Source organism: Salmo salar, chromosome 03 (assembly GCF_965601325.2).
Source record: "Salmo salar chromosome 03, fSalSal1, whole genome shotgun sequence".
NCBI classification, from domain to species: domain Eukaryota; kingdom Metazoa; phylum Chordata; class Actinopteri; order Salmoniformes; family Salmonidae; genus Salmo; species Salmo salar.
This window is the reverse complement of record NC_138293.1, coordinates 11168638-11182500: the sequence shown is the minus strand read 5'-3', so window position 1 is coordinate 11182500 and position 13863 is coordinate 11168638. Positions and strand designations below refer to the sequence as shown.

The 13863-nt window shown below is 43.2% G+C and overlaps 1 protein-coding gene across 1 annotated transcript in view; it reads left to right on the top strand.

Moving 5' to 3' along the window:
- LOC106598267 (fibroblast growth factor 12) overlaps window positions 1-13573 on the top strand; it is a 41960-nt gene extending 28387 nt beyond the window's left edge. The window contains exons 4-5 of the mRNA XM_082973259.1: window positions 6664-6862; window positions 11398-13573. Coding sequence (XP_082829385.1) covers window positions 6664-6862; window positions 11398-11510 — 312 coding nt within the window. The 3' untranslated portion in view covers window positions 11511-13573. The remainder of the gene's footprint in view (window positions 1-6663; window positions 6863-11397) is intronic.
- The last annotated feature ends 290 nt before the right edge of the window (window positions 13574-13863 follow it).

The window sequence follows — 13863 nt, the reverse complement described above, 5'->3', positions numbered from 1 at the left end:
TCCAGTTTTAATTTTTTGGAGACGGGGCCACCACACCGCAAATGAGAACAGAAATGTGTTATTTCCGAGAGAGTGCTGTGCAGTGTCTCTGTTTTTCCGACCACATAGTGATGTGTGTTGGTGGAATGGAGAGGATTACTGTCAAGGGCACTGCAGTCTAATAAAGTGACGAGACTGTGTTGTGGCTACTAATGAGATGTAGCCTGGTGGTCTTCTGTTACAGAGAGAACACTGGAACAGAATGATTCATTTTATTCTCTCTCTAAGGGAGCCCCATAAAAAACAATATTGTTCTTGCTCTAAATTGTGAGTGTGTGTGTTTGTGTGTGTGTACGGACGTATCCTTGTGAATGTTTGTGTTCTGTGTGTATGCGCTTGTATCTGTTATCGTGTGTGTGTGTTGTGTGTGTGTGTGTGTGTGTGTGTGTGTGTGTGTGTGTGTGTGTGTGTGTGTGTGTGTGTGTGTGTGTGTGTGTGTGTGTGTGTGTGTGTGTGTGTGTGTGTGTGTGTGTGTGTGTGTGTGTGTGTGTGTGTGTGTGTGTGTGTGTGTGTGTGTGTGTGTGTGTGTGTGTGTGTGTGTGTGTGTGTGTGTGTGTGTGTGTGTGTGTGTGTATGGTCAATAGCTGTGTAATGTATGTCCTTTTTGTGCATGGGTTCTGTGTCCTTTCCACACTCCCATTGGGACCGAGGTAGCTGTCTAGACTGGAGTGGTGCAACGCCGAGCTGGAATAATAAGGACCTGTCAGACAGATCCAGACAGACCCCCATCCCAAATCTAGTTTCAGATCCAGATTCAATTGAAGGGCCTTTAACATTCAGACTCGGATGTGGTTTCAATTGCTCTATGTTTTCAACGTGAGGAGGGGGGGTTCCAAAGTTGGAGGAAAGGTATGGGCTAACTAAGGAAACAGGATTTTCTATTGGTGAGTGAACTGGATTCACTCTCAGTCTGTTTACACTGAACTGAATTCACTCTCAGTCTGTTTACACTGAACTGGATTCACTCTCAGTCTGTTTACACTGAACTGGATTCACTCTTAGGCTGGGATTCAATGTGTTTGTGCGTTGTAGCGTGCTTGAAATTTAAAGGTAATTTCTGATTGAGCCAACATATGCATTATTTTACTGTGAATTTAAAAGGCACATTGCCAAAAGCACACGATTGAAATGAACCCCAGCTTTAGTCTGTTTAAACTGAACTGGATTCACTCTGTCTCCACAAACAACTCCACTGTACATTCTCTTCCCCTACTGTGTGCCCTGGTCTACCATGTTACTGTGTGCTTGGTCTACCATGTTACTGTGTACCTGGTCTACCATGTTACTGTGTACCTGGTCTACCATGTTACTGTGTACTTGGTCTACTATGTTACTGTGTGCCCTGGTCTACCATGTTACTGTGTGCTTGGTCTACCATGTTACTGTGTACCTGGTCTACCATGTTACTGTGTACCTGGTCTACCATGTTACTGTGTACTTGGTCTACCATGTTACTGTGTACCTGGTCTACCATGTTACTGTGTACCTGGTCTACCATGTTACTGTGTACCTGGTCTACCATGTTACTGTGTACTTGGTCTAACATGTCACTGTGTCCATGGTCTACCATGTTACTGTGTGCTTGGTCTAACATGTCACTGTGTCCTTGGTCTACCATGTTACTGTGTACTTGGTCTAACATGTCACTGTGTCCATGGTCTACCATGTTACTGTGTGCTTGGTCTGCCATGTTACTGTGTGCCTGGTCTACCATGTTACTGTGTGCTTGGTCTACCATGTTACTGTGTGCCTGGTCTACCATGTTACTGTGTGCCTGGTCTACCATGTTACTGTGTACTTGGTCTACCATGTTACTGTGTGCTTGGTCTACCATGTTACTGTGTGCTTGGTCTACCATGTTACTGTGTGCCTGGTCTACCATGTTACTGTGTGCTCGGTCTACCATGTTACTGTGTACTTGGTCTACCATGTCACTGTGTCCTTGGTCTACCATGTTACTGTGTACTTGGTCTACCATGTTACTGTGTATATCTACGCATCAGTCAGACTCGTTTTTGCATATATTTTAAAATGTGGTCTGCATCTGTTAAAACCTGTTGGGGCTACAGGTTAGCAATGAACCCCGAGCCGGGATTGCTAACAAGGCTGGAAATTCAAAACATCAAAAATCTAATAATTTCAATTTCTCAAACAATCAACTATTTTACACAATTTAAATGATAAACATCTCCTTAATCTAACCACATTGTTCGATTTTCAAAGAGGCTTTACGGCAAAAGCATAAAGTTAGATTATGTTAGGACAGTACATAGCCACAAAAGTACAAACATCCATTTTCAATTCAAGGTCAGGCGTTACCAAAAGCAGAAACCAGCTTGAATTATGCACTAACTTTTGTCAATCTCCATCAGATGACACTCCTAGGACATTATGTTATACAATACATGCATTTTTTGTTCCATCAAGTTCATATTTATATCCAAAAACAGCATTTTACAGTAGCGTGAAATTCAGATGTTTTTCTTCTCTGAAATGCTTCCGGTGAACATAACAAAATTACTATTCGAAAACATTGGTAAATTATAATATTGTCATTCAAAGAATAATATATTATCATCTCGTAATTGCTACCGAATGGCCAGATCTCAAAATAACTTTACTGGGAAATCACATTTTGCAATAAACGGGGTGCTATGCTAAGAACAACAGGCTATGCTATACAGTTAGCATCATCTAAAATCGATAATAACATTGTAAATACCCCCTTACCTTTGATTATCTCCATCAGAAGGCAGGATCCCAGGTCCGGAAGGCATTCCAGGTCCGGAACAAATGTGGTTTCTTTTGACAAAGTTCATAATTTATGTCCAAATAACACCAAGTACTTAGCGTTCATTATGCTCCCACAAAACGTGGTGGGGGGCTGGTAAAATCACGCCGAAAAGCTAAAAAAAACTAGTAAATAATCTATTTATGTTCGTTCAAACATGTCAAATGTTGTTTAGCATTAATCTTTTGGTCCATTTTTAACGTTAAACATCAGTAATATTTTCACACAACCTATCCTATGTCTAGATAAAAAATTATGACAAACTCACGTTTCTCAGATTTATGCGCAGGCGCAAAAAAATGAAGTGATGACATGTCAACTTCCTTGGATTCTAATTTGCTCTCTGTTTATCATAGACGCTTCAAACAACTTTATAAAGATCGTTGACATCTAGTGGAAGCCGTAGGTGTTGCGAAAGGAATCCTTTCTCACTATGGTATCTATAAAACAATGACACTAAATAGTACAGTCACAAAATTCACCTTTTTTGGGATCTATTTTTCACAGGTTTTTGCCTGCAATATGAGTTTTGTTATACTTACAGACACCATTCAAACTGTTTTAGAAAATTCAGAGTGTTTTCTATCCGAATGTGTTAATAATATGCATATCCTAGCTTCTGAGTTGGTGTAGGAGGCAGTTAAAAATGGGCACATATTTTTTTCAAAATGTCTCAATACTGCCCCCGAGCCCCAACAGGTTTTAAATCTGCTCCTCCTGCATGCACCATGTGTTTGCTCTCTACTGTTTGTCCACTGGGCTCTGTGCTAGTCCCCCAGCTTGTTTATCCAGCCCTAGAGACCCGTAATGCGGGTATGTGAGAGACCTCTCATGTGCCCAGTTTCACTAACGACTTCTTTGCTTCTCCTTCAGAATCGGGGTGGAATATAAATGAGTGTCCTTTAATCAGTTTTCTCCTCCTCCTCCTCCTCCTCCTCTTCCACCTCCTCTTTCTCCTCCTCCTCTTCCACCTCCTCTTTCTCCTCCTCCACCTCCTCTTTCTCCTCTTCCTCCTCCTCCTCTTCTTCCACCTCCTCCTCCACCTCCTCTTCCTCCTCCTCCTCCTCCACCTCCTCTTTCTCCTCCTCCACCTCCTCTTTCTCCTCTTCCTCCTCCTCCTCTTCTTCCACCTCCTCCTCCACCTCCTCTTCCTCCTCCTCCACCTCCTCTTTCTCCTCCTCCACCTCCACCTCGTCTGTCTCCTCCTCCACCTCCTCTTTCTCCACCTCCACCTCCTCTTCCTCCTCCTCCACCTCCTCTTCTTCCTCCTCCACCTCCACCTCCTCTTTCTCTTCCTCCACCTCTTCCTCCTCCTCCACCTCCTCTTTCCCCTCCTCCTCCACCTCCTCTTTCTCCTCCTCCTCCACCTCCTCTTTCTCCTCCTCCACCTCCTCCACCTCCTCTTTCTCCTCTTTCTCCTCCTCCACCTCCTCTCCACCTCCTCTTTCTCCTCCTCCACCTCCTCTTCCTCCTCCTCCTCTTCCTCCTCTTCCACCTCTACTTCCTCTTCCACCTCCTCTTTCTCCTCCTCCACTTCTTTCTCCTCTTCCACCTCCACCTCTTCCTCCTCTTCCTTCCTCCTCCTCCACCTCTTTCTCCTCTTCCACCTCTACCTCCTCTTCCACCTCCTCTTTCTCCTCCTCCACCTCCACTTTCTCCTCTTCCACCTCCTCTTCCACCTCCTCCTCCTCCACCTCCTCCTCCTCCTCCACCTCCTCTTTCTCCTCCTCCACCTCCTCCTCCTCCACCTCCTCTTTCTCCTCCTCCACCTCCTCTCCACATCCACCTCCTCTTTCTCCTCCTCCTCCTCCTCCACCTCCACTTTCTCCTCTTCCACCTCCACCTCCTCCTCCTCCACCCCGTCTTCCACCTTCTCTTCCACCTCCTCTTTCTCCTCCTCCACCTCTTTCTCCTCTTCCACCTCCCCCTCCTCTTCCTCCTCCTCCTCCACCTCTTTCTCCTCTTCCACCTCTACCCCCTCTTCCACCTCCTCTTTCTCCTCCTTCACCTCCACCTCCACTTTCTCCTCTTCCACCTCCACTTTCTCCTCCTCCTCCTCCTCCTCCTCCTCCACCTCCTCCTCCACCTCCTCAGTGATTTAGTAGCAGCTTCTCTTCAGTCCTGGCAGAGGAGCCAACTGTTAGCACAGCCGAAGAACTCTGTGTGTGTGTGTGTGTGTGTGTGTGTGTGTGTGTGTGTGTGTGTGTGTGTGTGTGTGTGTGTGTGTGTGTGTGTGTGTGTGTGTGTGGTGTGCGTGTGTGTCTGTGTGTCTGTGTGTGTGTGTGTGTGTCTGTGTGTGTGTGTGTGTGTTCATACGGATGTGTGTTCTTATCTATTTTTTTATACCGGTGTTTCTACCCACAAACTTGTGCGTGATGTATGCTCATATCCTAACAGTCTCACACCTACATCACCCTCCCGTTCACTAGCCATTCAACCACACACACGATAGCAAACACTGTAACATAGCTCTGTCATTCCAACAGCAAAGCCTCCTACGCACCGGATAACTTCCCCTCCAAGCTACAGGCGTAACAGACATTAACAGAGTGATGTCCTTGGGTGGCCTAGTTTGGAGGGGATTCTGGAACATGCCAGTGTGGTTGGCAAATTAAGAAGGTGTGAGGGGGTGTGGGAGCAAGGTGTGAGGGGGTCTTGGCATAGATGGGGGATGGGGGGGAGATGGAGGTGGAGGAACGCTGGCTGAGTCGCCCGCTGTGGGACAGGAGGGATGTGACACCATGACCTCCCACATAGAGAGTCGTCTGCTCTTTGACAACATGTCATCAGGTCCAAATCGAACCGGCCTCTCCAACTCCCCACTACAGCCTGTCCACATTCACCCCCCCGCTGACCGGCTTACATGCCCTGCACGTACCCAGAGTCCTTCACACTGGTGCTGTATGTTGAACACAACTGGGCGTTATAAACGAGCACTCACAGAAAGTGTGTGGGATAGAGGCGGCCCGCACAGTCTCGCCCACACACGCACATATGAATGTTCACATACCTGTACTGTATACCTATTCACATATTGAGGATTAATATTCAGGCTTGAATACACTAACATGCATATATATCTCTCTATCACACACACTCTCTCACACACACACCCTCTCACACACTCTGACACACTCTCTCTCACAAACACACACACACACTTACGCACACACACACACACACACACACGCACACACACACACACACACACACACACACACGTTTGCCTGTGGAACAACTCCAGCAGTGAGCCGTATTAGGCTGTCAGTCAAAGGGACAACCTTAAAAGGGCCCAGAACCCTGGAGGAGACAGAGATGAATGAAATATCACCACACACACACACACACACACACTGCCAAATCACTTAAGGTCGCCCAGCACTTCCAAACAAACTTCTTCACCTGGACCACACACAGTCTGATACACAACAAAATCTAGTCTAACACACATTACACACAATATCGTCCTCAAAACAATATAATCCACAACAATTCAGTAGGCTCATCTCTCCTTCATCAGTTGACCTGTGTCCATTTGTCTGTAGTATGTCCTGTGGATCCCCATCACCACCGTCTCGTAGCCTGACCCATCTCGTTGCCGCAATAACAACCCTCACATGCCTCGTCATGTTCAGTAGGGAGAAAATAGTTTGAAACGTGAGAGTGAAATCTGACCTTGTCCAATAAAGTACACAGATTTCAATTTTCTGTTACAAAATGTTTTTTGCGTCGGTGTACCCTACTGACCATGATCCGACTTCCTGAACTTTGACCCGGACTTCATGAACATTACTGTAACAACAAACTCCCTTTGTTGTTTGGCACCAAAACAGGAAATGTTCACGCCGGAGTGCAAGTTTAAGGAGTCGGTGTTTGAGAATTACTACGTGATCTACTCGTCCACTGTGTACCGGCAGCAGGAGTCCGGTCGGGCCTGGTTCCTGGGCCTCACCAAGGAAGGCCAGGTCATGAAGGGGAACAGGGTCAAGAAGACCAAGCCCTCCTCACACTTTGTCCCCAGGCCCATTGAAGGTAAGGCATCTGAATGTATCTGCCGTCTCATCTGTGTATTGTCTTTTGCAGGTTTTGATCGCCTGGAGTAAGTTGGTTGAAGCCCAATATGGTGAAATCATTTATAAAATGTGCTCACGCACAGATTTGATCGTACATTGTGCGTACGATGAAATCCATGGTAACGTTTGGGATTTATAAATCTTGAACTTCACATTGGGATAATTTCATGATTTACTTGGGATTTTGCATGACATTTCATGATTTATAAATGAAACATGCTTCTATGTGTTATACACAACATTAGCAGTCTATACACATTTTCCAAATTGCATTTCTTCACTCTGGCGCAAAAAAAATATTCCTCATGCTAAAATGAAGTATAAAAAGTTTTATGAACAAGGCTCCTGGGAGATAATGTTGGACCTATGTTGTCAAATACTTTCAAATCATTTATCTGCTTTTGATTCACTTCACTTGGTACAATTGGAACCAATGGAATACTCACAAAAGTGGTTAACGCTTTATAATTATGTCCAGTTAATAAATCATTTATATGGAATTTAGAAATGGTCTGCCCACCATTGTATTAATCCTTATTCCTACATTTTTAAATGTCAATAAGCTAGTTATTCACACATTTGTTAACAACTTTTAAAGGTCCAATGCAGACTTAAAAAATATATATATTCTTAATATAAAATTATTTCTGCTACCTTACTGTGATTGGTCAAAAAGCTTCTTAGCAAATAGCTATTTCTCAAGTAAGAATTTAGCTAGGACTGTCTGGGGGGGGGGTTTGAGTGGGGAGGGGAAAACTGAAAACGAACTGTTATTGGCAGAGAGGTTTGGAACTCTCTTATTTGTCTATTAACTAATTTGCTGCATTGGTGATGTCATTTACACCATGGATGTCATCAAAACTCTTGCCAAAACAGCTGTTACACTGAAAGGGCATTATCATAATTTTCACAAATTATTCCAATGTCATAGTGTGGAAATATATATAAAGCACAGGAAATCACGTTTTTTGACTGCACTGGGCCTTTAAATGATTTATTGCTGGTTTATAAGATAATGTATAAGGTGTTTAATATAGATAGTTATCTATATTAGACTATATCAGCTACCTAATCTAAAACAAGCACTATACTTTATAAACTGTTTATAAAGGACCTGAGTAATTACTCTTAAAACCCTGGATATGCCATTAGTAGACATCCCAGCAGTACCTCATACTCCACCAAGGTCTCAAAGTGACCCAAAATCAGGGGTTGGAACCGGAAAATAACATAATTTTTCAAGGAACAGAACCAGAACCGAGAACGAAAGTGATCTATACTGTCCTGGAACAGAACCATATTTTAAAAGCATGGGAACCGGTTAATAACGTTATTTTACGTTCCGGGCATTTATTTCCAGTCCCACAAAAAACACAACAAAGCGCATTTGCAAAGCCCTCACTGAGTACGGTTATATGCACACAATAATGCAATTATTGAAAATAGTAAGATGAATATACTAATTTGATGAAAATGTTTACTTGCTTTGCAAGAAAAACAATTTCCCTAATAATCCTGTTTACATGGACACATCTGATATCAGGCTATGTGATGGGACTTTGATAAATGCAGAAAATCGCCAATCAAAATAAACGTTCAACCATGTTATTTTTGGGAACCATATTTGATTCTGAATTCGGACATATGACGTTTGTATGTGAAAACTACTTCTAAGACGCATACATTCAATTGTTTCCAAACTCACTTCACTCGCGCTAAAGAGGTCAGAGTCGCTCAGCTGGTGCTGACTTTGAGTTTGATCTCACGCTGATTAAGATAAGCAGAGTAAGGTGTTTACATGACTATTGAATATCTGCCTACTGCCATAATCAGTTTAATATCGAATTATACCAAAGCATTGTTGAATACTTGTTTTTGATTGGCTAGAAGGGCATTCTAGAATGGACATTAAAACCGGACAGTTGGAAAAGATATCGAGACACCTTGCAATCATGACGCAATATGCGCTGACATTACAAACGTGATTCAGATATTAGGGAGAGAGATGTTTACTAGAGAACAATAGATTCACTTTTTCAATGCTAGTTAAGGATACCATAGTTATCATGTTTCACATTGCATTTATTTACTACAAAAAGGTAAGACGTTTTTTTATTTTAATTCTGGTTCCTCTCTGCACACACAAGCTTGCTGGCTAGCTAGCTTGTTAGCTAGCTCTGGTCTAGCTCTCGAAAACCCTAGGCAGCATTATGTGAAATGTAATGGAACTGAATCATGGTCAATGGCTAGTTCTAGTCCGACGATAGTTAAACCAACTCTCTGAAGTTCAAAGACATTCAAAGTTCCTTCATAGAAGCCGCTCCTCCGTAGGTATAATTCTGTGGGCCTAATTAAGATAATGCATGTCAACAACAAGATGCCCAGCGCTTCATGCCCAGCGCTCTCCACACCCACAAAATGGCAGTCCTATGCCACACCCTACACTACACTTGTATGTCTAATGCATATACAGTTGAAGTCGGAAGTTTACATACACCTTAGCCAAATACATTTAAACTCAGTTTTTCACAATTCCTGACATTTAATCCTAGTAAAAATTCCCTGGCTTTTGGTTCTTTCATCACATTCCCAGTGGGTCAGAAGTTTACATACACTCAATTAGTATTTGGTAGCATTGCCTAAAAAAAATGTACTTGGGTCAAACGTTTCGGGTAGCCTTCCACAAATTACCCACAATAAGTTCGGTGAATTTTGGCCCATTCCTCCTGACAGAGCTGGTGTAACTGAGTCAGGTTTGTAGGCCTCCTTGCTCGCACACGCTTTTTCAGTTCTGCCCACAAATGTTCTATAGGATTGAGGTCAGGGCTTTGTGATGGCCACTCCAATACCTTGACTTTGTTGTCCTTAAGCCATTTTGCCACAACTTTGAAAGTATGCTTGGGGTCATTGTCCATTTAGAAGACCCATTTGCGACCAAGCTTTAACTTCCTGACTGATGTCTTGAGATGTTGATTCAATATATCCACATCATTTTCCTCCCTCATGATGCCATCTATTTTGAGAAGTGCACCAGTCCCTCCTGCCACAAAGCACCCCCACAACATGATGCTGCCACCCACATGCTTTACGGTTGGGATGGTGTTCTTCGGCTTGCAAGCCTCCCCCTTTGTCCTCCTAACATAACGATGGTCAGTATGGCCAAACAGTTCTATTTTTGTTTCATCAGACCAGAGGACATTTCTCCAAAAAGTATGATCTTTGTCCCCCTGTGCATTTGCAAACCATAGTCTGGCTTTTTTATGGCAGGTTTTGGAGCAGTGACTTCTTCCTTGCTGAGCGAACTTTCAGGTTACGTCGATATAGGACTCGTTTTACTGTGGATATAGATACTTTTGTACCTGTTTCCTCCAGCATCTTCACAAGGTCCTTTACTGTTGTTCTGGGATTGATGTGCACTTTTCACACCAAAGTACATTAATCTCTGATAGACAGAACGCGTCTCCTTCCTGAGCGGTAGGACGGCTGCGTGGTCCCATGGTGTTTATACTTGCGTACTATTGTTTGTATAGAGGAATGTGGTACCTTCAGGCATTTGGAAATTGCTCCCAAGGATGAACCAGACTTATGGAGGTCTAGGCTAATTTCTTTCGATTTTCCCATGATGTCAAGCAAAGAGGCACTGAGTTTGAAGGAAGGCCTTGAAATATATCCACAGGTACACCTCCAATTGACTCAAATTATGTCAATTAGCCTATCAGAAGCTTCTAAAGACATGACGTCATTTTCTGGAATTTTCCAAGCTGTTTAAAGGCACAGTCAACTTAGTGTATGTAAACTTCTGACCCACCGGAATTGTGATATAGTGAATTATAAGTTAAATAATCTTTCTGTAAACAATCGTTGGAAAAATTACCTGTGTCATGCACAAAGTAGATGTCCTAACCGACTTGCCAAAACTATAGTTTGTGAACAAGAAATTTGTGGAGTGGTTGAAAAACTAGTTTTAATGACTCCAACATAAGTTTATGTAAACTTCCGACTTCAACTGTACATAGCTTGCCCGCTCCATAGCAAGCTGCTCTATCCATTGGTGAAGTAATTAAATGTCGAGCTAAATGTAAAAATATTTATGGATTTAAGAGTTTTATAACAGGAACAGAAAGGTGCGATGTAAATGGTTATTTATTTAGGATTCGAACCGGTTCAGAACTTTCTTTTGCTGGTCAGAACAGTGGAACAGAACAAAGAAAAATATGGTTGAAAAATAATATCGGTTCCAACCCCTGCTTACAACATATCGATGGAGAAAAACTCAGCACCCAACACAGGGCATTTCATTTTAAAGGAAATATATTGAATTTTTTTTTTCAGAACAGGTTCCAAGAGAAACTTCAACCACTCTGTGGGAGTCCCTGAGCTCGATCTGAATTTGTCTCTCTGTCTGCCCATCCATCTCCTCGTTATTTATCCTCCATGTTCCCCTCTATCTCCCCTGCTTCCTGCTTCTTCCTCTACTACATACACGTCCTGCAGTGTGTATGTACAGGGAGCCGTCGCTGCATGAGATCGAGGAGAAACAGCGCTCCAGGAAGAACTCAGGGACTCCCACCATGAACGGAGGGAAAGCTGTCAACCAGAATTCCTAGCAGCAGGGCCCCAAGGGTGGGGGGCCACTAGGGGGCCCGGTCCCCCCTCTCTTAAACAGAGGGGGGAGGGGCCACAAACCCCCCTCACCACCATGCCCTCTGAAGGGATGGACCGCCACGAGGGGGAGGAGCTACACCCAAGACCACAAAAAAACTCTTGCCTGTGAAAATCTTTTAGACAAATATCAAGTTAAACCCAGAGGAAAACAAAAAAGCGACTACAAACATTTTCAATCAGGACTTGACCTACGTTTTATGCAAAAAAGAAAAAAAAAAGCTGTGACAAGACAAAGAAATGGTGGTCTCTTCACAATACAAATATCTATCATTTCCAATTTCTGCTGTGAAAAATTCGCTTTAAACACATGTTTGATTTCCCATGCGTTGATTTTATGAATGCTATGACACCCTCATAAGTTTTATTGTCCAATAATAATAATATTATGTATGTGTTGACTAACTCATCATCCCAATTTTAGTATCATTGTTATTCTGTTTTTCGTTTGAGACTGTAGAAGTTTGAAAAATGTTTTGTTTTCATATTGCGTGACAGTGAATGCCCTTTCACACTGCATACACTGGTGTGAGGGTAAACATGTAATGTATATGAGAGCTCGTTGTTGGGCTCGGAAGGAACAGGTATGGATGGGTGGGATGGGTTTTGCTCAGGTGATGTCCTTTCGGTGAGGAATACGTTGGGTGGATCTCAATACTCTAATTTGGAGTCTCCTCACACTCTTCGGTATTACAGGACTAGACAACTAAAAGCAATACGGAGGGGCTACTCCACCAAGCCTCACAGCAGGCATCTACCATATTATGGTGCGTTCGAGTGCCATCGGAAATGTGGAAATACAAGTTCCCGACTCGGAAATAACCACTTGAATAAACCTCAAAGTCTGAGTCACAAGTGGGAAACCTGGTCCAGAGTTGTGACGTTTCATCACTGGCCCTTCACCTTTTCAACCACTAGACGGTAGAAGAAAACAATTTACAACCTTAACCATGTGATTAACGTAGCTTAGTGGATCCGTACAATATATAGTTTGACAAATTGTCAACGTGAGCAACTTTAGCTAGATTAGCCATCTAGCTAGAATCTCATTGGTTGAAGAGTTATTCCGACTTCATTAGCACACGAGCGCACTCATGCCATAATTTACAACTCCACCAACTGGGAAATACCGAGATTCCGAGGACAACTCAAACGCACCATTACTCTCAACAATCCCGTCCTGTCAACTCAATGGTCAGGAGGGAAAAGAAACAAGAAAGGATAGCCTTGTTATAACATCAATTCTCTGGCAACGTGTTTATAGGCAGGAGGAAAAAAAGGTAGATAGAACTTCAGGTTGTTTTTGTTAGGTGAACAGCACTACTAAGGGGATTTGTCTCTAATAAGAACTGGCTTGGCCAATCCTATGGGAGAAAATGTAATATTCTCTCCAGAAAACAGAGGGAAACTTGGCTAGCATCCGCCAATCAAGGATTCTTTCAATGAATACTTGGAACTGGTGTATTTCACCTCTGCATGCGCTTTGACAAAGACTTTGTTCAAAGTGATCAGAGAATGCTTTTAGTCGGTAACAAAGACATCATGGACATGTCCTTAGGAAGGCAAGTTGTGGCTTGTTTAAGGGCAAGACATAGACACAGTACTGTGTGCATCAGAGAAGGTTGGATTGCTGGCATGTCTTGCAGATCAGACAAGTATTCGTCCCAATACTCTTAAGAAGCTTCCTGTCCTTGTGTCCTGTTGATGGGGTGTGGCGTATTCATTTCATAAAAGTAGTCTCTTTATATCTTTATATATACGAGGTAAAGGAAAAAAAATAAAGGAAGTCTTTTAAGAGAATTTTGGACAAAGCCCCTGGGAAACCCTCCTCTTTCATTGTTAACATTTCACCTACGATACTGTACTCAAGAACAGCCTACCACAATGCAACAGGATGGAGCACAGCCATCCAAAACCCAGGAAAACAAAACATTTGGACGCCAGAAGGTGCGTTTGCCCTGAGAGTCTGTAAATATTTCACTGTTTTGTACTTCCAGGCTGGCATCCTAATGGCCCCGCGTGGGGCTGCCCATGGCCCCGCAGTAGGGGCTGGCATCCCAATAGCTTCCATCGCAGTAGGTTTGGTGAGCCATTAAATGAGCCATTTTCTGCATTGTGGAAACGAGACCCTGTCATTTCATAAATCAAATGTAGGAGAATAGCTGTATATACAAAGGAGAAATATGAAGGTCAAACCAGTTGTTAAGGCAGGGAAGAACCCCCCCACCCCATCACCAATATAGACAAATCACCCGTGGAGGAGCAATCCACTGATCCTATCGTTCGTCTAACTCAGGA